At 43.7% G+C, this 21,046-nt stretch overlaps 6 protein-coding genes across 6 annotated transcripts; 3 read left to right on the top strand and 3 right to left on the bottom strand.

Moving 5' to 3' along the window:
* The first annotated feature begins 3,311 nt into the window (after nt 1-3,311).
* LOC117639008 (nucleoporin NUP188 homolog) lies at nt 3,312-10,829 on the top strand. Its single transcript, XM_034374305.1, has 18 exons — nt 3,312-3,330; nt 3,778-3,856; nt 3,995-4,199; nt 4,282-4,500; nt 4,590-4,862; nt 4,956-5,065; nt 5,164-5,404; nt 5,486-5,776; nt 5,859-6,119; nt 6,232-6,389; nt 6,499-8,301; nt 8,383-8,668; nt 8,744-9,016; nt 9,109-9,393; nt 9,514-9,671; nt 9,762-9,987; nt 10,090-10,371; nt 10,469-10,829. The coding sequence occupies exons 2-18, from the start codon at nt 3,819-3,821 to the stop codon at nt 10,760-10,762; spliced, it is 5,403 nt and encodes a 1,800-aa protein (XP_034230196.1). The 5' UTR covers nt 3,312-3,330; nt 3,778-3,818; the 3' UTR covers nt 10,763-10,829.
* Nucleotides 10,775-12,298, bottom strand: LOC117639010 (nucleoside diphosphate kinase 7). The gene is made up of 4 exons (XM_034374307.1): nt 11,736-12,298; nt 11,439-11,650; nt 11,148-11,364; nt 10,775-11,052 (listed from the first exon to the last, which is right to left on the bottom strand). The coding sequence occupies exons 1-4, from the start codon at nt 12,296-12,298 to the stop codon at nt 10,893-10,895; spliced, it is 1,152 nt and encodes a 383-aa protein (XP_034230198.1). The 3' UTR covers nt 10,775-10,892.
* Nucleotides 12,299-12,782: 484 nt separating this feature from the next.
* LOC117639012 lies at nt 12,783-13,996 on the top strand. Its single transcript, XM_034374310.1, has 4 exons — nt 12,783-13,101; nt 13,214-13,393; nt 13,484-13,609; nt 13,735-13,996. Exons 1-4 carry the CDS (start codon nt 13,020-13,022, stop codon nt 13,977-13,979), a joined length of 633 nt encoding a protein of 210 aa, XP_034230201.1. The 5' UTR covers nt 12,783-13,019; the 3' UTR covers nt 13,980-13,996.
* LOC117639013 (signal peptidase complex subunit 3) lies at nt 13,989-15,651 on the bottom strand. Its single transcript, XM_034374311.1, has 5 exons — nt 15,350-15,651; nt 14,920-14,993; nt 14,732-14,820; nt 14,553-14,656; nt 13,989-14,473 (listed from the first exon to the last, which is right to left on the bottom strand). Exons 1-5 carry the CDS (start codon nt 15,490-15,492, stop codon nt 14,344-14,346), a joined length of 540 nt encoding a protein of 179 aa, XP_034230202.1. The 5' UTR covers nt 15,493-15,651; the 3' UTR covers nt 13,989-14,343.
* A 182-nt stretch (nt 15,652-15,833) lies between these two features.
* On the top strand, nt 15,834-19,084 carry LOC117639009 (actin-related protein 5). Its single transcript, XM_034374306.1, has 11 exons — nt 15,834-16,021; nt 16,150-16,247; nt 16,354-16,570; nt 16,672-16,967; nt 17,045-17,263; nt 17,352-17,432; nt 17,508-17,642; nt 17,730-17,821; nt 17,908-18,091; nt 18,177-18,458; nt 18,544-19,084. Exons 1-11 carry the CDS (start codon nt 15,910-15,912, stop codon nt 18,883-18,885), a joined length of 2,058 nt encoding a protein of 685 aa, XP_034230197.1. The 5' UTR covers nt 15,834-15,909; the 3' UTR covers nt 18,886-19,084.
* Nucleotides 19,085-19,087: 3 nt separating this feature from the next.
* Nucleotides 19,088-20,908, bottom strand: LOC117639011 (nucleoside diphosphate-linked moiety X motif 8). Its single transcript, XM_034374308.1, has one exon. The coding sequence runs from the start codon at nt 20,597-20,599 to the stop codon at nt 19,742-19,744; it is 858 nt and encodes a 285-aa protein (XP_034230199.1). The 5' UTR covers nt 20,600-20,908; the 3' UTR covers nt 19,088-19,741.
* Nucleotides 20,909-21,046: the final 138 nt, after the last annotated feature.

Below are 21,046 nucleotides of genomic sequence, written 5' to 3'. Positions count from 1 at the left end.
TCACACACTCACACACTCACACCTACGGGTGACGCCCCGTAAGACACGGATCGATAAAAACGATTTTCGGAAAAAGTTGCCAGCAGATACTGATTCTGACTGGTAGGTCTCTCTCGCACTCATGGGCCACTCCGTACTGGTGCGAGAGAAACAGAGCGACGGTCGAGCCAGCCTAGCCAGCCAGCCCAGCCGGCCAGGCCAGGCCCCGTGCCAGTGCCGGCACAACCCTCGGAAGCGCAGCGCCCCGCGCGGCTCGAGCGTCTGCCCGCCTGACCATTTCGGTGCCCGGGGCAGCGCAGCCAAGCGCAGCCAAGCGCAGCCAAGCGCAGCCAAGCGCAGCCAAGCGCAGCCAAGCGCAGCCAAGCGCAGCCAAGCGCAGCCAAGCGCAGCCAAGCGCAGCCAAGCGCAGCCAAGCGCAGCCAAGCGCAGCCAAGCGCAGCCAAGCGCAGCCAAGCGCAGCCAAGCGCAGCCAAGCGCAGCCAAGCGCAGCCAAGCGCAGCCAAGCGTCGACTGGACGAAGCGAGCACATTGGCCTTCTCTCTCACTCTGAGGGTGGAAAGACAAGGATGGATGGGGCTGAGCGGCGCGCAGGTTTGCCAGGCTCTTTAATCGAACCGCTCGCTGAGCGCAGCCAGCGCAGGCGGCCTGCCCACTGCCGGAAGATCAGGGAGCTCACTTGACTCACTCGTAGCGAGCGACCCAGCTCGTCCCGCCGCACTCATTCGGCGAGACTCGCCACTAAAACGGGTCCCGTTTGGCACTACTGGAGTGAGGTGAGGGAGGGACGGGGTCGAGTCCACTGCATCGTCTTACCCAACCAAGCGAGCGCGAGCGGGCGGCTGTGCCTACGCTTGCGTTCGAAGCGCGTGTCGTCTCTGTCGCACAGCAGCGGGCGGGTCGGACCTCTCTCTCCCAACCGACTGTTGGGAGACTCGCGGCCCAGCAGATGCGTTCGGCCACACTCTCTGCTGCCTCGGCTCACGTCGGCCGCGCAAGCACACTGTCTGTCCTTGTCCCTCCCACAAAACCATGGGAGTGCGAGAGAGACAGCCCCACTGCCGACACGTTGGACACGTGCTCCACAGACTGACAGACGGAAGGACGCTCGCCGGCCCGGCACGGCCGCCAGGGCCCGAACGCCGCCAAAACACTGGGACCAAGGCGTTACCCGGGTTTGGCCCTGCCAGAGACCGCCACCGTAAACGCCGTCCGGAGTGTCCGGCTCGCTGGCTACGTTTTGCCTGCCCAGGCCCGCCCGGATAAAGTCCCAATGCCCACTGGGCGAAAATGCCCGGCCGGCCTGAGGTCCAATCCGAACGCGTCTCGCGCCGCATAGTCCGTCTGCTAGCGAACCGGCCGCAGAGCCACGCCGATGCGGCCGACGCGGCGTTCCGAGCCAATTACAGCGCAGTTCGGATCGGCAGCCGTATTTTGGTGGCGAAGGAGACACTCGTCCGAGTTGGGAGCTACTTACCCCACCTCATTCCACTATTTTCCACTGTGCAAGCGCAGCGCGCCCACCACGCCCGCCCGATGGCGGTCTCTACTGGAGGCCCGGCGGCACGTGCTACGCGAGGGTGACTGGGCGAGCGGGACCAACACGATGTGACAGGTCGAATTGCGGCACGGCCTAGCACAGCGATGAAGCGAAGAGTAGTCTCGTCACTCTCTCTCGCACTCATGGGGCTGTCCGTAAGGGTGCGAGAGAGACAGAGCGACAAAGCGATCTTCAGAATGGCACGGCAGTGCGTCTAGGGCAGGGTTAGGGCAAGACAAGGTGAAGGGAGGCGCCGGCCTGCCGGCCGCACAGCGCCACAGACAGACTGACCTCGGACAGACGGACGCTCGCCAGCACGGCCGGCACCTACGGCTGCCTACGGCCCGAACGCCGCCAAATGGGGCACTAATGACGGCGGCACGCGGCACGCGCTACGCGGGGGGTGACTGGGAGAGCGGGAACACACGATGAGACAGGACGGACGGAAGGGACCCGTTCAGAACTCATGTACGAGCGAGAGAGAGAGAGAATCTGGCAAAGCCAAGCCGAGGCAGGCGTCGCGTCGAGCTGTTGCCGGGCCAGGGCAGGCCAGGGAGGCAGCGGACCAGCAAGGAACGTCGGAAGCGATGCACTCGGCCAGAGGGCCAGAAAGACTGAAGCCGTCGAGTCAAGCCAGGCAAACCGCGACTAAGCGGTGAGACGCCTGCATGCGTCCGAAAACAGACGCGGCCGAAACACGGCGCTCGGAATGAAAGCAAACTGTCCCAAACACCGTCAGGGACGCCAGGGCGCCCTTCAGGGCGGCGAGCCAGGGGAAGCAGAACCGCGCCTAGCTACGGCTAGCTACGGCTAGTGGGCGCGGAGGCACGGGCGGCGACACGGCGAGGCGAACCACTGCGCAAGCTGCGCGAGCCGTTGACAGTGGAGCCACGCGAAACTGTCAAATGAATCGACGCCCAGCCGCACAGCCACGCACAGCGCGACCCAGGTGCACGCGAACCGCAACGGCCAAGTCACACGTCCAGCCCTACAACGCCGCTACGGCAGTCAACGGCAGTCAGGTCAAGTGGGGCATCACAACAATAACCGGTCACGTCCTGCCCGCTGCGCACGCTGGGGGCGAATCACCGGTCGGCCGGCGCGCCGACAAGCCACGACGGGGCAAGACACGGGACGACAAACAACATTAAATTGAACACAAAAAGACAACTTACCGCGACGAGGGCGTAGACGAGGGGCCATCTTCACAATAGCAACACAAGCAACAAGCTTGACTGAGTTTTGAAAACGACAAGTGTTTAATAACAACACAAGCAACAAGCTTCACTGACGTTTGTAGCAACAAGTGTTAAATAACACAGATAAGAGAATTAAAGCTCGACACGATACAGGACGCACGAGAACAAGAGAGACGCAGAAAGCGACACGAGCGACAGACAGCGAAAAGAAGGTACACAGTACGATTCCAAGAATGAGGTGGATCGGGCGCGGCGGCTGCGCCCAGGCCGGCAGCGAGGCGAGAGCGGCGAGATCGAGAGATCGATTCAATCGCTCACTTCGAGAACCTCGAGTCGCATCGTGTTTTGTTTATTGAATTTGACAAATTTCAGACATAAATGCTTATTTATCTCTGCAAATTTTATTCATTTATATTATTGAAATGATCTTTTTCACTCAACTTCGCTTCCCTGGCGGCCAAAGTAGGCAGTCGTCTTGTCTTCCCTTGCGCGGTATTCCCCGTTAACGTTCCGAACGTCGGCGTCGGCGCGTCGGTGCTCGCTCGGGTCTGCTCACGAGAGGACCTGAGCGGTGGCCCCCTATCCACTCTAATTGTATATCGTCACCTTGAGCCTCCGCAAATCTATCCGTTCGGTTTGAATTTGGCAGCTTTTTGACAATGTCTATTTTCGGGAATGACTGCCCGCGGGCTCGCCACTCGCTTTTCGTAGCTCTTCTTTCACATTCAGATTGGGTTCGGGGTCTGCAAGCCTGAGCACGATGAAACGAAAATGATTTTTCAGTTTATCGTGATTTTTTCTTGATAATTAGTCACAAAAAAGATTCTAAAAGACCTTCAAACATAAATTTTGCCTATAAAACTGATACTTTAGGACACTAGTAGCCAAAAAACGAGATCATTTTTTTTCGGGAGGTTGGTGACACTTCTGGCATTGGTCGCGGGAGTGGCGGTGTGCAGCCTGGCGAAGCGGTTTCAGCAACAAAAACATGCTTTATTTTACCTGTTACTGAGTTTCTTTGATTCTCTCTCTGCGTTTTAGTTTTTTCGAGTAATTTTGGAGTGCTGGTACCAAATCAAAACATGAGTTCCTCCGTGACAGAGTTGAAAGGGGGGCTAATGTAAGTTGAGTGTATGGGTTATGTTTTCTGTTTACATGCAAAATCTTGATCAATTTTGTCCAACTCTGTGGGAATGTTCGAGTTTGTGCAATAAAATGTCAAAAAAATCAAAACATGATTTTGGTTGTGTCTTTTCAGATATAATAAACAGTTATGGGCTGTCACCGGCGGCACCTTCCTAGGCACCAGTGTAGAAGCAGCTCGTAAACAGCTTCAAAAGGCAAAGTCCCAAATACTTGCTGGTGTGAGTCATTATCGCCCGTTCAGTGAAGAATCAGAGAAAAAACTTAAATGTCTTGATGGCAAAACGCTTTCGTTTGTTGTCAACATAGCACGACAAATGGTAAGGTCACTTGTATTTACTGTTTTGGTGCGTAGTATTTATTACTTTGTTCGACGCCATGTATCTTTGTTGTGTTATGCAGGATCTTGATGCTCTACAAGCATGGGATTTAATGGTCTTTTACCTTGAACATGAGTTTCGTGGAAGTGAAGACAATTTGGAGTCATTTCTTGAAAGTGATGTCCGGAAAGAGCAACTTGTTAAAGACATATGCATGTTTTATTGGAGTGAGCGTGCATTCCTCTTGAAGTGTGTTGGCATATACCTTGCATACTGGCAAGACAAAGAACACCCATTTTCAGTGAGTTAGAAACTTGTACATAGATGGCATTTATATTTCATTCATTTAGTTGCAAGATTTCATTACTAATCTATGTTTTGTTCTCCCAGGAAGTGTTTACCGAATTACTTTCGGATCTAACTCCTAGCGCTATATTTGCATCCCTTTTAAAGCAACTGAAACTTCTTACTGAGCAAAAAGCTCCATCTTCTGTACCTAGCATTGGTAGCAACAGCAAGACAAGTGTCTATAGTACAACATCAGATCAATGGATGTCCATATATCTTCAAGAACACTTGTCTGTTATTCACAATTTGACTTTATTTGTTGATGGCTACCAATGTCACTGGGAGAATGTTATTGACACATTAAAGTTATGCAAGGTATGTATTAACATATTGCGTAATAATTTTGTTTCCTCCTACTTTTAAATTATGTCATGTTTGGTGATGTTATATTCTTATTCTCACTTATAGCATCCCCTGTCTTATCGACATAAACTGAAAAGGCAACACCTACCTTTGCTTCATAGCATCACTTATAGTCAAGCTGTATTACTTTTAAGAATGATTGATGTTTCTGATCTGTGAGTACTGGCAGACATTGTTGTGGAACATGTCTTTTCTACCTTCTTTTACCTTTCTGGGCAATATCTTAAAACCTGCTTTTTCATCACTGTTGCAGAGGGTTTGCTAAAACACTTTGGCTTGAGGATGGCTTAAAACTTCATGCTAGTCTGGATGCTGAGATGCTAGAATTGTACAAAAAAGAAGAACATGCTCCCTTGCTACTGACCTGGATGCTATTTAATTTTCTTGGACCATTAGAAGAGGATTTTCCTAAGTATAGGAAGTTTGGTTTTCTTGCCACCAAACTTAGTGTGTTTCAGTACTTAGAGCAATTACTGAATGAGCCCATGTTTAAAGTGAGTGTCTATCTTAAAAAGAATGGAGCTAACAGTGTTTATTGAAGGGTTTTAATTCTTGTTTTTATTGTCTATTCACAGTCTGAAGTCACAAAAATTTCTGAAATAGCCTATGCAACTGTCTACAAGTTAATTGACTGTTTAACATCCAATTTTGAACCGAATAAACTTCAACCGCGAGAGCATCTGTTATCTCTGTGTGCAACTCTGCTGAAACAAACATCAACTGCTGAATTGTTTTGGGAATCAGATACTGATTCTGGAATACACCTAGTATTGGATGTTGCCCTCCGACGTTTTCCACTTGACTTTGAGCCACTTACTAGGATTGTCACATCTTTGGCTTCTGCCAGCCCAAGGAGTTGCGAGGAGGTACAATAAACAAAATAGATAACAAACTGTTCATCTATTGGTGTTTCAGACCGAGCTTAAATAGTTGTATTCTTATTTCCAGGTTCTTAAAATGGTATCTGAACTCTCTTACCTGCTGGAACCTTTAGTTCCAGCTTTGATACAACTTCTGAACCACAATTCTGAGTCAAACAGTGTTACTTTGAGTAGACCTCACAGACCACTCCCTCATGTTGAGTCTCTTGTTTTACAACAAGGCACATTGGGTAATCTAGTGGACAGGAACCCTCATTCTGTTTGTTGGAATGTGACATACAGCTTTTGGTTAGCAGTTCACAGTGCAGAGGCTTCCTTCTTAAATCAGGTAAATATAATAATGTTATTGTCTTGAACAATTTTGGTACTTCTGTTTAATTTCATCATCATTCAAGATTTTTATCAGTAACACCTTCCATTATTTTCTCTCCTATCATTAGATCAGCGAGAGCACTGGTGGGGTTGTTGATACCAATATTGTGGCTCGTGCCCTTACTTCCGTTCAGTGTATTGCTGCATGTTTGGAGTCAGGCGAAATTTTACCTGTGGAACCTGCCATGGTTTTACCAATTGAAATGGTTTTTACAATCATGGAGAGGTAATTAAATCAGTGTGTTGAACAGTCACTAGTTTTGCGCTTTGTCACTTAGTCTTCATATACTTATATACTATCTTCAATTTTGTTTTTCTTCTGCTCTGGTTTTTAGATTCCTCCTGGTGTCAAATCCCAAATCAGCCATGATGGCTGCCTGTCTGGAAGTGGCGGCTAGTCTTGTCACTGAGTTTCCCAGTGATGTGACAAACAAACTGAGAGCTTTAGATTTCCTCCCAACAACACAGCCTGATGAAGGGACAGTTATGACTTATGCCAGTTTTGCCCAAGGTCATTTTTTTAATGCTGGTGTCTTTGGAAGAATTGTTGTCAATGAAGAGCGCCCAATGGGTTCATTCCCCCTTATAAAGGCTTATCTGGGCTTTCTGCGCAAACTGATTGCAACAGGATGCCATGAGAAAGAACAGCAGTCTGTGGCTCTGTCTGGTTTAGTGTATGTTATACTTGAGATATTTCCTCGCTGCTATGATTGGGGATTTGCGGCATTATCAGAAAGAACTCAACTAAGCCACCTCTGTCTTGAACTATTCCATCATCTTATAAGCCCTGCTGCTCTCAGTAATACTGAAACCAGTAGCACTTCCTCCTTTGAGCGATTACTTGCTCAAACCTGTTTGTATGCCTTGTTGTACACTGATAATGGGCACACTTTGCTGAGGATCTGTGCCACTGGAGAAGCTGAACTAAAAGCTCAGATGCTTAAGCAGTCTAGTTGGTTAAAAGGTGCAGGTGTGGAATTAGTAGACCTAGTCCGTCTTGCTCTTTCCATCTTGATCCGAGTCTTAATGCTCAAAGACTCTGTAAAACTAGGAAAAGATCTGTCCCCCACAGAGCAGCTCATCTATGCATCTCCAAATGCAAAGAATTCTCTTCAAGTGGTTCCCAACATAGCCTATTATGTCTACCATTGCTTCAATCCTAATGTGCCAATATTAGCTGTAAAAGTGTTGAAGCGAATAGCATTGGAAGTTCCAATGACTCTTAGAGCATGCCTTGCCATGGACGGAGATGTGATTAGAGAGGCATTTGTTGCAAAACTTGACTCGGCACACCAATCAATGCAACTGAAGGTGGCCATTCTTGAATTGATCACAGCATGCATCCATACTCAGCCAGGGGCAACAGAAGCCTTTTTCAACATTCATCATCCGGAAGAAAGCAAGCGCCTTTTCAGCAAAGATAAGTCACCGAATGAAGACCCAAGTGGTTGCCTGACTTATGCCTGCAAGCTTCTTGCAGAAGCCAAAGACGAGCCAGAGCGCACAAGATCAATGTTGTATGGTGCAGTTGTGGAGCTTTTACATGCATTGTGGATGCACCACCAAAAAATTCTATTGAGTTATCTCCGTGAGAAAAAGGATTTCTGGGTTGAACTGTGTGCTCCACTGTTTTTGTCTCCTAATCACAAAGTTAAAGGATATGCCCAAGTTCTGAATATTTTGTCATCAGAAATGTATACCTTTGGCACTGGTGTTCACAAGCAACTGATGGAACAGTTACAAAAATTGTTTTCTGACAAGAATTCCTACCTTGTGAATTGGTCTAAATTCATTACACATTCTCTTTGTGTTGATAGTGGCTTAATGCATAACACTACAAGTTCTACTTCCCTTGCTGAAGACTCTCCTAAGCCACTCTATGAAGATGAGGTACGAGAACGTCTTGCTTTGATGACTGCATGGAAAGACCTTCTATTGGTAGCTCTTGGTGAATTGTGCAATGTGCCAGAATTATCTCTATCTGAGAAACAGCAGTCTGCTCTTGCAAGTCATGTGCTTGCTGCCTTGGAGCAGGAAGCAACATTAGATGCTCCATCATCTAACAAGCAGTCATTGAGACCTGCTGCTGTTACAATGTTAGCAGAGCTGTTGCTTATTTTACAAGCCAAATGGAAGAGGTAATTGAGAATTCAAAAAAATTAATCGTTTTCCCTTTAGCACGTTTTTACAGCATTTATAATGTTGAGATTTGTTTGCAGCTCCTGTTTTGCTGACTCTGAAACTGCAGTTACCCAACTACAGACAATCTTGCTGCGATTTTCCTATGATTATCATGGTTTACCCCCACGAACAAGAACAGCTCTTTTGAGTAGTGCTATTTATTCAGTTCAGCTCTTGCAATCCAGTCTGTGTAGAAATGAAGTGGCAATGGAAATTCTTGTAAAAGCTACTATCACTATGGTATCACATGAGCTGCAAGCCATTAGTATTTCTAAAGGAAATGAAAATGAGAGACCAAGCAAACTAAGTGTGGCTCTTTTGCAAGTAAGCCTATTTGAACTGTGGATTAATTTGTTTTCACTTTGCCTGTTTCATAATTTTCCTATTAAATTCCCTCAGGTGTTATGTGAAGCGATTTCTGAGGCGCCTCCAGGACCATGGACAGAGCTGTTAAGTCAAAGCAAAATTGTGTGTCGAGTGACAGTAACATTGAGTGAGGTTTTGTGCTCTCAAACCAACTTACAATTTGCCCAGGGTGCATTTTATTTCTTGCTGTCGTTAGCGGGATCTGACCGTAATGCAGCGTTATTGAATCTTACATTTGTCCAAGACCAACTGTGGCTACAGCTCACTCCACGGGAAATATCTCAGCAATCTAGCCAACCTTTCCAGGTAAATCTCATTCCAGCCAAAATTATGCCAAATTTAATTGCTTTAAAGCCTAATTCTCTAAAAAAAACCATTTTTTTTTTTTTAATTTTTAGTCTCCAGAATCTTGGGTTAACTCTCCCTGGTCCTCTGTCTTCTGTGTTGGTGTTGAGTTTGTTTGTGCTCTCTTGAAGCACCATGAAGTGAAAGCCTTGGAGACAGCTGTAAATTTCTGTGCTGTTCAAGAATCAGCATTGTTAGACTGCCTTCTACTGGCAAGGCATACGTTAGAGCCCAGCACCTTAGCTCTTACTGAAAAGGCTTTAAATCTTCTGGTACTCTTAGTCCAGCACTCAAACCAATGGAGACTTCAAGCATTCCGTGCTTTCTGTAACTTGGTTGTAAGTTTCTTTTTCTTGATGTACAGTGTGTTTACTTGGTAATAGATGTCAATCTAAAATGACATATTTTCTAAACCCAATTTGTATAGTTATATTTTTAATGTATTGTTTTTTCTTCAGCGTGGCGTCAGTATGTGTTTGGATATTAGTGTTGGGTTACTAACTCGACCCAATCTTATTTCGTCAATGGCTGAAGGATCCAAGCCCTTATCTGCATTACATGGTGAAAACAGTGACTCAATTCAAATCACTCCCAAAGTTTCATCTGCATCCAACAAGTAAGGCTTTTAAAGATTAATCAGTTTAAATTTAATCATAATAGTGCTGTACAAACAAGCCCTTTCTATAATTATTTTTTCAATTTTCAGATTGATGAACATTGTGGTTCTTAGTAGCACATTTCTTTTAAACCTCTCTCCTGGAGTAGCAACTTTATTGTGTGACCGTGAACTTGACATTGAGGCTTGGACGCCACTAGTGGGGCTAAACTGGTCAGCTCCAGCTCAGCCAGGGCAGAGACAGAACTCACATTGCCTCACTCTAGGAACGCTGTTGGCTGCTGTCAATGTTTTCTCTTTTGCAGCAACTGTTCATGTAAGTTTTCCCAAGTTTCAAGAAAGAGCGTAGCTAAGTTCGGTGTATCGGTTGTATTTTTTAAATTTTTTCTCCTCTAATGAGACCTACTATGTTACACAGAAAACTGGCACTCTTGCAAATCGTCACGGAAGATCTCCCCTGACCCGTGCTTTGAGAGCTGCATCATCACCAGTGCGCTTCACAAGCTCTGGTTCTGGAACACCTGAGGAAGCAAGGGAGGCAGCAGGAATCACAGCCTGGACCAAGTCCTTAGATTTTGATAGAGCACAGTTGGGCCTTCAAACTTCTCTGGCATTGTTGGCATCTCAAAGCCTACTGTTGCTTCGTGCAAGAGACCCGAGAGACCAGTCTTTACTCCGTAGGGAACTTTCTACTGAAATGGTGAGAACTTTTTACTTCCAACTGAACTGCTTCAGTCACAGTCCTTTGATTTTGTCCTCTAGATAATATTGCATTGCATTGCATTTCTTCTGTTTAGAGCCAGTATGTTGAATTGATGCGTCGCACTTTTGGAGATCAATTTGACTCAGCACGGGATCCTCCAGAAAGATACCTTCCAACAATAGATGAGAGGGCTGAGCCAGCTAGACCGGCTGTTGTAAGAAGTCTTCTGCTTGGTGAAGATAACAGTGGGGCAACCTCCTCCTCTTCCTCTTCCAAAGAAACAAGAAAACAGACATCTCATGCTGTACAGAATGTGATATATGCTTGCTCTGATAGTGAATTTTTGAAACTTATGGCTCATATTTTCCAAAAAGTTTTTCGAGAGTGAATTTTATTTTGATTAATGTTGAATGATGAACTTTATTATCAATGTATTATATCTTTTTTAAAACTCATGGCATTTGTACAGTACTTTTTTCAATTTATAGTGACATTATATGAGTGAGACTCTAAGAGAATTACAAAAGCCTAAAGAAATATTCCAACTCTAACTCAGCATCATCGGGCAAGTCTGTGCAGTGAACAGCATTCATTATTTTGTCCACACCAAAGCGCGCTCTCAAACTGTCCGGGCGTAACTTTTTTGCAAGGTCAGGATCTGATGGTCCAGCAAACTCTCTGCAAAAAGAAAAGCAATCAAATCAATTTGTTTTACAAGAGGAAAGGAAAACCAATCATGGATGTTAGGAAATCTGCATTGTGACTTCTCTTACCGAAATACAGTTGGAACGTTATTATCCTTCCCAGATATTTCCATGGCTACGCAGGATCCACTAGAAAGCTGTGTTACCATAGCAGGGTACTCTGGCAATATAGTACAATATATCTCCAAAAATTCCTCTGCAGCAGACCGATCTAAAAGAACCAACCGCAGTCCTGATATCTCAAAACCCTTTTTCTGAATTGCCGAAATAATTGGTCCTAATAAACCTGAAAGATTGGGAGACAAGGTTTCAGATTGTCTTATTCAACGTACACAGTTAAACAGTTGAGGAGAAACATACCCATTTGAAAAGCATGAGGCTTTACTATACAGCAAGTGGAATTTTTAAGTTTACAAGCCAGTGATGTGACTGGATATGGAGTATTGTTGCCCCTCTCAGGAAAAAAGTTACTGAGCAGATGCTCAACTTCTTCAGGATTGTTGGAAGCATAAAAGCCATTCTTTATACAATCCTGTCCGTAACGTGCTATCAAGCTTGCTGGGAATGTTTTCCTACAGAATTAAAAAAAAAAAACAGGGTGATAAATGCAGCCTTTTTTAAAGTAGCCAAAGTCTTATAGTAATTAAGTTTTAATACCTTGCATCATCAGGATCCATTGGTCCAACAAAATCAGACCAACTTTGGATAGCACTGTTACCTAGTAGTTCAAGTACAACAACTGGTCCAGACAAAAGGTGAGTGACCATTTCACTTTGCTGAGCAGTTTCTTTCATCTCTCTGTAAACATCTAACCCTTGATCTCTAGTCAGATTTATCATGCGCATGCGACTAACTGTAAAGCCTCCCTCTTGCACTGCCTCCAGAATGGCACCAAGATTACGTATCTGGTTTGGCTTAATTAAACCAAAGGTCTTCTGCATCTTCACTGATAGCCGCTGTTGTGTCGTACTGTCGCCATAATCTGTTATGATGATTTGGCGACTGAATATATTCACTGAATTGCCAACAAATAGGTCTTTCAAAGCCACTTTATGGCATTTATTTCTTTTCAAGAATAGGCGGTGTTTCTTAATATCAAACAATTCTATACTTCCATCCACAGCAAAATAGGTTATTAGGAATTCTGTTACTTTGCAATTTTCCACTTCTTTCCATTCACCTTTGAAAGTGTACCGCACATTTGATAGGTCCTCATCCATTTCAGGAAAGATGAAACTCAGTTCTTCAGCAATAAATGGGGAAATCCTTGCTTCTGGTTCCAGAGATCTGCTTGTTTTTGTTTGTTTGTTTACAACCGGGCCGGTGCCCGGCACCCGTTAGAGATGGAGGTACCAACTTACAGGCAAACGGATAAGGTTTTATCTTCGATTCTGCATTGAAAGTATTGGAAAGTATATTCGTCTTGTGCCTAAAAATTTCTTTTAAGCTTTAAAAAAAAAATGTCTTTATAAGAGCCGATGCTTCTATTCATACTTAAACATCGATGAATTATGTTTATTACTTTTTTGGAATGCTGGCAATGCTGTATGTGCTCTAAAGCCCGCGCATTTCCAAACGGGGCCGGAGAACGACCGTATCGGATAAGAAAGTCTGTTCGGTATGACAGTCTTCCAGCAATTGGGTAGTTTCAACCGGTTTCGATCAGTCAGTTCACGGTTTTTCTAACCGACACTTCTCTCTCTACCCTTTCTCTTGGGGCAACACCTGTCACACAGAGCACTAGCCTCAGCGTGATAGCTTATCAGCAGGATGTATGTGAATGTAAATATCCGGCTGATTATCGCACCGAGGGCTATCTCTTGAATGTCAATCAATCTGTAAGGTGGGTCTCGTCCTTAGAATCGGTCTAGAGAGGCGGCCACGGTTTGGCCGCCTCAGCTTGTCTATGGTGGCCCGCTATCTACATCAGTAGCGTCCGCCATGGCAGGCGGAACGGTTTATAGCGCTTATAGCAGGGGAGTTTTACTTTGTGCTCAACTAATCATCCTGTTACTGCTAACGGGTATGTCAGAGCTGCTTCAAACATTGTTTTTCATCATCGTTTTACCTGCTTCCACTGGATCTTCAGCCAAAGTTTTTAACTGTTTAAAAATTAAACATTCTTTTCTCGATAGAAATTCAAGCAAGGAGATGCCTGCAATATTCATGGCTGGGTTCTCTTTCCGTGGAAACCTTGGAGGGTACGGAGGTGCCAGGCAGAGGCACTGATTCTTATATATTGAGCAATTTAACTTGCAAGGAATTTCCTAAACCAAAACCAATCCCTTGTGTGACACCTTACTTAATGACTTACGGTATAGTGCTGATGTCTGCTACTGGTATCATGGGCCTTCAACAATACAAAACCATTATCCTTTTTGAAAACAATTTTTTTTTTCATTCAGATGCTACAACTCCAGATCCTTCAAACGTATGGTATGAATTTAGCTCTAATAATCGTCATTATATTGAATGTGACCCAGGGGATGGCAATGTTTGTACACTGGTAACTTTCCGATTTGGAAATGAAGGTAAGAAAAAATAATTATAGAAAACCCACCTTGAAGTCATGAAAAAAGGGCTTCCTTTGATATTGTTGGTGCAGATTTTAGAGATAATGTAATGAAAACTGTCCTTTCCTTCATTTAAAATAAAGTTGTCAACCAGACAGCTTATTGCACCAGAGTAACAGATGATGGAACGAACATGAAGAAAGGATGTGCCACAGCTAAGAAGGGCGCCTACACCAATACAGTCTGTGTCTGTGATCCATCAGAAACAGGCACTCAGTTTTGTATACCAGGGAGTGGAGCACAAAGTATTGCTGCTCACAAAATGCATATTTTATCAATATGTACCACAACCATCTTGCTTAAAATGCTTCAAGGAACATTAAAATAAGCAATCCTGTTAATAATTTTTTTCCTTTTTTTCTTTTAAGACTTGACAAATTCAAAAGAAAACCAAAACAAATGAATGGCAACAACATCCAGCCACTGTCTTCACAGACAATGCATAATTAGAATACCATACTTATAATTGATGCTAGTGAGCAAGAATCGACATAAGTTGTTAACAAACAGTAATTTTCAGGTCACACAGCAATACATCCCATATTGAAACAAACTAGTTTGCACCCACACACACACAAAAAAAAAGAGATTGATTTCTTTCAGATGACGGATCACACAAAACGTGAGTTCACAGCGCGCACATAGTCTCTCCTATACACACACACTTACACAATATTAACACTAAAATTTCACTAAACTCGAGCAGTGGTATATTCCGCCGGGAAGGCAAATGAGTGAGAACCAATAGCACCAACATTTGGGAGGAGGCCAGCATTTGGAATGATGTTCCATGAGAGAGTTAAAGTGACATTTTTGTGGCCCCTGTGCAGAAAAGAGAACAGAAATTAAAACAAAGTTGATAATGAATGTTGATTCCAAACCAGGTGTATGAAGATTTTACCTGAGACCATTGCCATCATCCCAAAAGTAGTATTTGGCATGGATATTCTTGAGATCAATCACAGCATTTTCACCTCGAAGGACAATCTTATCCCACAGCACAACCTGCATAGATAAGCAAAAATTAATATTAAAAGTTAAAATTAATTTGAAGGGTGTTAACTGACTTGAGATGCATACCTGGTTAAATTCATTACTAGGGGTTTGGTACTCTGCTGTAATGTAGAGGAATAGCTGCTTCACATTCCAATTGAAAAGATGAGTAAGATGTAAAAATAGGTTAAGGAAATTTTCTGTAGATTCAAAGGAAAGGCCTAACACATTTTCCAAGAGGCAGTACAACATTTACAAAGCATGAGAAAGGATATCAGTCTTGAGGTCGAATGTGACGAAACCGAGGTCATTCTTCTCCCGTGAGGCACTATAATCTGGAATGCTTTTCCTGCGAAATAAAAAAGAGGATGCAGTCAACTGGTATAAGGCTTCATGTAAGTCTGTGGATTGTAACGAGGGATAGAAGCTTATAATTTAGAAGAATGGACGAGGCCACAAAGGCATATGGATGTGTTACAAGAAACAAAGAGACAAACCAAAACCACAAATTTGACATGAACCGAAATAAAATAAAAAATTTCTTTTGAATGCACAAGCTATGAAGATTCAAAGTATCTCTAATTAAATATAGTGTGCGAAAGCTGTTAACTGGGTCCCATAACCTCTACTAGATAAAATATAACACAATGTGATCCTCGCCACGCAGATTGGAGAACTTCAAAGGAATTTTAAGTTTTAACTTACACTACAACTTGTCTCGTATTTATAGTTGCTGGTGTTCTGTAATCGAGGAATACAGTTGACAAAAAACAGCAAAATGTCAGACCGGCTAGTACACTTAAAGCATACGCCGCCATGGCGTTTCCACGCCCGAAAACGGAATGCATATTTGCGCTATCACAAGAAATCTGGTAGATAATCACAGTTTAAAACATTAAAACTGATCCAAAATATGTGACAACACAGCAGACATCCACGAAAAAACTTGTCGTTTACGTGTTCATTTTTTTTGACAGGAGGTGGTAACAGGCTGTTAAACTTGTTGTTCGGAATGTCCCTATACTTCAGAATCGTTCCCATCCACACTCAATGAACTTTCCAGTGAAACTTGTACATCCATTTTGTTCTATGTTGTGATATTATTGACAATATTATGCTTAGAGAACTGGAAAAGCGGCGTATTTCTTCAATTTATAAGCGCTTTTGGCCGGCTGGTTGGCAGCAGCCGGCTATAGTCGCTTCATCCTAGCAGTGGATTCTGGTTGTAGTGCTGGTTGTTTGTTTGTTGGTGTTTTGACAGAAAAATGACTGAAAATGAAGTTTTGCCACTGAAAGATGCCAAAACCATTCCTGATATTATCCATACTTATTCTTCAGACCTAAAAAAGGGTCTTGTCCCCATTGTCATTGATAATGGTGAGCACTAGAAGCTGGTTATGATGGAAGAAATTTTGTTAACCAAAACCAACCAATAATATTAAATTTTCCTAGTGAAATTTCCTTATCAAATTGAGACATTGTCAATCTTTTCTTTTGTGTGTCAGGTTCCTACAACTGTCGTGCTGGATGGGGAAACCAAAAGAGACCCTGCCTTGTCTTCAAAAATTTAGTTGCAAAGACTCGAAAGGAAAGAGGAAAGAAGGTAATTTTTGAAATAGTTTAGTGTTGCTTTAGAATTCAGATATACCCCTGTAAATAAACGGGCTACTTACTCTCCTCAATTGTTCCTGTATTTTCTACTGTTCCAGGATGGTGAATTACAAGTCGGCAACGATATCACAAATATCGAAGCAGTCCGCTTTCAACTTAAATCTCAATTTGATCGGAATGTTCCTATTCATATGGAAGTACAGGAGCAAGTTTTTGACTACATATTTTCCCATTTGGGGATTGATACAGAGGGAAGGGTGGATCACCCTATTATGCTCACAGAAGCTTTTTTGAATCCTAATTATTGCAGACATGGTATGTAGTGTGTATTAATGACCATTTAAAAGAAGGCAGTTGTTTTTAAATAGAAATTTTACTTCTACATTTGTAAAACTTGTTTTGTGTAATTTCTGTAGCTATGTCAGAACTCCTCTTTGAATGTTATGGCGTACCTGGAGTTGCTTATGGAGTAGATGCGCTGTTTAGTTACCATTGTTCAAATGAGGAAAACCTGAAAAAATCTCAGTCTGGTCTAGTAATTAGTCTTGGTTATCAAACAATGCATATTATTCCAATTATTGATGGCCAAGTTGACATTGCTCACGCACGCCGAATCAATGTAGGTGGCTTTCATGTCACCTCGTACATGCACCGCCTCCTCCAACTCAAATATCCAGTGCATTTTAATGCTATCACTCTTAGCAGATCAGAGGTGTGTGTGTAATAATTTATTTGGAATTAATCGAATCAATTGTGTTTCCCCCCTAAATCAAACTTGACCTGTTTTAGGAATTGGTGCATGATTATAGTTTTGTCCCTGCTGAGTACAGATCAGTTTTGAAACAGTGGGCTGAGCCAGATTATTATGACAGAAATGTTGTAAGGATACAGTTGCCCTACACTGTTGTTGCAACAGTACCCACTTTAAATGCAGAACAACAAAAGGAGCGCAGGAAAGAACTGGCCAAAAGATTGGTGGAAATCAATGCCCGAAAAAGGGATGAAAGAGTAAGAAGACTTTTCTATGCAAAAATTAAGAGGACTTTTTATTTTCTATGAGTGATTAATTTGAATTCATACTTTAAAATATTTTCAGCTTGCAGAGGATGAAGAAATGCTCAATCAATTGTTAGAAGTTCAGGATCTGATGAATTCTGGCAAAGAAAAACAATTTAAGGTACAATCCAGTTTGTTTCATTTTTTTAAATTATATAGTAATTTGTTTTTTTGACAATCATTTTCTAAATGCTAGAAATCAATTTCATCAATGGATATTGGAAGTGAAGCTGAGCTGGTCAAGCAAATAGGAAACTTGCAGTCAAGAATACAAAAAACCAAACAAAAAATTGCTGCTGCTAATGTTTCTGAAGATGTGATTGTGACAGAGGTAGTATATTGTCATTTCCATTATTTTTGGTTTGAAGTTACTGTTGTCAGCCTTCAGCATTGAGTTGACACTAAATCTGTATTTTAGGAACCAAAACTCAAAATTCCTAAACAAACAGCTTTGCGGCTAAGAGATGGTGAAGATGCAGAGTCATGGCTTGCTAGATTAAGAAAAGATAGGTCAGTTCTTTGTCTGCCACTTCCCCAAAATAAATCCTGAGAGTCCATTTATCACATAGCATGCATTAATATTTTTATCTTATCAGAGTGCAGCTTTTGGAGAAAAGGGCAGCTCGTCATCAAAAGCGTCAAGATATGGCCAAAAGGCGTACTGTTGCTGCACAGGAGAGAATGCGCATTATAAGTGAGCTTGCAAGGAAAGATAATAAAAAAGATGATAATTTTGGAATGCGTGATGAGGATTGGGATGTCTACAAGGCTATTAGAAGGGTGAGTATTTTGCAAATGTAAAGATAGGAAAGGGTATGTGGAAAGAAAAGCCACTTTTGAAATTTGAACTTGTTTTCCTTTGAAGGATGGTGGCGACTCTGATAGTGAGGAAGAACAGGAACGACTTGTTGAAATAGAGGAAGTTCTTCGGCAAAATGACCCTACCTTTGTAGAAGGGTCCTCTGCTGCTCTTTCATCAGGAGACTTCAGTCCTGCTAATCCAGGAGAAGCACATCAACTCCATGTTGGTGTGGAAAAATTGAGGGCCCCTGAAATACTTTTTCAGCCAGGGATGATTGGAATTGAAGAAGCTGGTCTAGCTGAGACAATTGCCTATGTGTTGAAGATGTACTCCCCTGAAGACCAAGTATATTGTGATTTATGTATGCTGTGCATGTGTGCTCCTTTCAGTAAATGTTTGCTTGGATTCATTTTCATCTTCTCTTTTTCAGAACAAGCTTGTTTCCAATATATTCCTTACAGGTGGCTGTGCTCACTTGCCTGGATTAAAAGAAAGACTGGAGTGTGAACTTAGAGAAATTCGACCTTTTCAGTCTGAGTTTCATATTGGAATGTCCAGAGATCCTTCACTTTCAGCTTGGATTGGAGCTTGTGAATTTGCCCGCCAGCCAAATTTCAAAACAGATATACTAATATCGAAGGAAGATTATGCAGAAAAAGGGGGAGAGTACCTGAAGGAACATAAGGCTTCTAATATTTACAATGCCTCTCCTGCATCTCTTACTCAACCTCAGTTAGGGCCCTTAGAAGATACAGAAATGGAAATCTTTTGACCACATTTTCCAGCACCATTCTCTGTTACCTGTTGTGAATGAATACTTGGATGTTTCAACCTGTTTATGTGAAATGTGATTTGAAGATCAAAATGAAAGAATCACTCTTTGTTTGGCATTACAAACATACATTATAAAGTTTAATGTACAAGTTTGTTGAAATACAGTCTTCTTTAAGGTATGAAGAAAAAAAATCTGAGCATTACTGTACTTAAAACAAAATTCAAACCCAAGTCCTGCTTGAGCTTTAGTGAATAAGCAACGGAATAACTGACAAGGCAGCCAGCTGCCCTTTTGAAAACCTACCTAAATACATGAATAATGTAGAAGGAAAAAACAAAAACCAAATGCAGGGGAAAGAAAAAAAGAGGCCAGATAAACTTAATGGATGCTTCTTTTTTTCCGAAGGTCAACCCTCTTCAAAGATTAAACAAAGTCAATGCATGGCACTTAAAATAAAACAGAAACAAGATGAAATTTTATGGATTTGTGAAGCACTTACAAGCCCTATTCACATATCACAAATATATTCAAAATGGATTGGTCCATCAATAGCTTAGCTGATACCTCAAGTGAAGTCAATAAGTGAATTATCAAGTCAGTTTCTAGTTCCTCCCTTTGAACCTAATTTTGATCCACTTTGTCTACAGCAGAAACATTTAATAAAATATTTGTCTTGATCAGAAAATAAATTATAAGTGAACACAAAAGAGATCAGACCATACCTACTTTCCTAAATCACATAAATTCATTTAACAAAAGAAATTGTATCGTCTGTTACAATGTCAGCACGCTCAACTTTGTGGTTGAGTGGAAGACAGAATCATTAAATAATATTTGAGCCCTTTGGAGAAGACTAGACTTTGAGAGGCTTTATGTAGTAAAGTTTGCTCCTATAAACTGATGGCAGAAGGGTGCTGAGGAACATGTGTGTTATACGGGCAGTCAGACCCCAAACTTTGTACTTCGCTCCAAGGAACACTGGCAGCACGTATCCCTTCCCAGTGCGGAACTGAGTGTATCGGAAATTACTGCTGTCACACAGATGACGAAGGGGTATGGTGAACACGTCACCAACCTCTTTCTGGTTAAACTTGAGTTGGTTCAGTTTGATGTGGCCCAGGTTGCCGACGACGGGGACGGCGTTGACACGGTTGATCGACTCTATGGTCGGGCAGCGGCCCCACACCTCCACCTGGCCGCGAGGGAGGCCTAGCTCCTCCTCCGTCTCCCTCAACGCCGTCGACTCGAAGCTGTCGTCCTCTTCGTCCTTCATGCCGCCGGGGAAGGACACCTGGTTGCGGTGGGAGGACATGTGCGGGGAGCGCAGCGTGAAGAGCAGGCACACCTCGCCGTCCACGACGCACAGGGGCACCAGCACGGCGGCCTCCTTGGCCTTGGCGGCGGCGGCCTGAGCCGCGGCCTGGGCCGGGGGGCTGGTGTCGTTGTCGGGGGCACTGGCCTTGGGGTTGGCCGCCAGGGTGCTGGGACAAGGGATGAGCGACAGGCGGCGGACGCAGTCCTCGCGGCTCTGCTTGCTCAGGACGTTGTCGGGGGCAAAGGCGTCATACGACGCCGTCGACGCGCCCGATGAACTGTTGCTGAAGTCCACAGCTGACGGCGTCCTAACCTGCTGGGCCTGCTGTTGGGCCAGGACGCCGATGCACGCCAGCGGACACCGCGGCGCGCTTCGGAGAAGAGAACATGGCAGCATGGTGCACTAGTGCGGGTCGCGGAGCTGCACACTGCTGTATCAGCGAGGAAGTGGGGCAAGCGGAGGGTCGGCTCGTGTTTTGCTGCACATATTCAACAAGAGATACAAAGCTCAAAGGGCGGAGGCCGGAAGAGCAGACGATACCCTCTGCTCACTGCAGACGCTTTTCCGCACGACCGCGGCGGCGCGTGTACGAGAGGGCGGTGTCAGCACCCTTGCGTTTCCCGCCAGATTCAAACCGTCCGTCGAAGGAGATCATCCAAAGCAGTGTACTGACACCGAATTTCCTCGCTTTTACCGAAGAAGATTCAGTTAACCTCAAACCTACATCAAAACAGTCGGGCTCCCATTCTGAAACAAAAATATCAGTTACTTATTTTTTCTCACAACTTTTCTCAGATGCATTTGAAGTTGGTTCCCGCGCTGCCGTGAGGAAGGCTGTGGCGA

This window comes from Thrips palmi, unplaced genomic scaffold (genome assembly GCF_012932325.1).
Source record: "Thrips palmi isolate BJ-2018 unplaced genomic scaffold, TpBJ-2018v1 HiC_scaffold_10, whole genome shotgun sequence".
Lineage (NCBI taxonomy): Eukaryota > Metazoa > Arthropoda > Insecta > Thysanoptera > Thripidae > Thrips > Thrips palmi.
The sequence above is the reverse complement of the archived record's forward strand: the minus strand, read 5'-3'. Positions and strand labels throughout refer to the sequence as shown.

What these genes read in the sequence shown, in the direction of transcription:
- LOC117639008 (XM_034374305.1), top strand. Translation starts at nt 3,819, where the DNA reads ATGAGTTCCTCCGTGACAGAGTTGAAAGGGGGGCTAAT. An exon ending in GCCCAAGGAGTTGCGAGGAG is followed by an intron (nt 5,777 to 5,858) that starts GTACAATAAACA and finishes TCTTATTTCCAG; the next exon opens with GTTCTTAAAATGGTATCTGA. An exon ending in AATCTAGCCAACCTTTCCAG is followed by an intron (nt 9,017 to 9,108) that starts GTAAATCTCATT and finishes TTTAATTTTTAG; the next exon opens with TCTCCAGAATCTTGGGTTAA.
- LOC117639013 (XM_034374311.1), bottom strand. Translation starts at nt 15,492, where the DNA reads ATGCATTCCGTTTTCGGGCGTGGAAACGCCATGGCGGCGTATGCTTTA. An exon ending in AATACGAGACAAGTTGTAGT is followed by an intron (nt 14,994 to 15,349) that starts GTAAGTTAAAAC and finishes TTTATTTCGCAG; the next exon opens with GAAAAGCATTCCAGATTATA. An exon ending in CACATTCGACCTCAAGACTG is followed by an intron (nt 14,821 to 14,919) that starts ATATCCTTTCTC and finishes ACCTATTTTTAC; the next exon opens with ATCTTACTCATCTTTTCAAT.
- LOC117639012 (XM_034374310.1), top strand. Translation starts at nt 13,020, where the DNA reads ATGGCAGGCGGAACGGTTTATAGCGCTTATAGCAGGGGAGTTTTACTT. An exon ending in CATCCTGTTACTGCTAACGG is followed by an intron (nt 13,102 to 13,213) that starts GTATGTCAGAGC and finishes TTTTCTCGATAG; the next exon opens with AAATTCAAGCAAGGAGATGC. An exon ending in ACCTTACTTAATGACTTACG is followed by an intron (nt 13,394 to 13,483) that starts GTATAGTGCTGA and finishes TTTTTCATTCAG; the next exon opens with ATGCTACAACTCCAGATCCT.
- LOC117639011 (XM_034374308.1), bottom strand. Translation starts at nt 20,599, where the DNA reads ATGCTGCCATGTTCTCTTCTCCGAAGCGCGCCGCGGTGTCCGCTGGCG.
- LOC117639009 (XM_034374306.1), top strand. Translation starts at nt 15,910, where the DNA reads ATGACTGAAAATGAAGTTTTGCCACTGAAAGATGCCAAAACCATTCCT. An exon ending in AAGATGTGATTGTGACAGAG is followed by an intron (nt 17,643 to 17,729) that starts GTAGTATATTGT and finishes TCTGTATTTTAG; the next exon opens with GAACCAAAACTCAAAATTCC. An exon ending in TCTACAAGGCTATTAGAAGG is followed by an intron (nt 18,092 to 18,176) that starts GTGAGTATTTTG and finishes TTTCCTTTGAAG; the next exon opens with GATGGTGGCGACTCTGATAG.
- LOC117639010 (XM_034374307.1), bottom strand. Translation starts at nt 12,298, where the DNA reads ATGGATGAGGACCTATCAAATGTGCGGTACACTTTCAAAGGTGAATGG. An exon ending in ATGGATCCTGATGATGCAAG is followed by an intron (nt 11,651 to 11,735) that starts GTATTAAAACTT and finishes TTAATTCTGTAG; the next exon opens with GAAAACATTCCCAGCAAGCT. An exon ending in GCCTCATGCTTTTCAAATGG is followed by an intron (nt 11,365 to 11,438) that starts GTATGTTTCTCC and finishes CCAATCTTTCAG; the next exon opens with GTTTATTAGGACCAATTATT.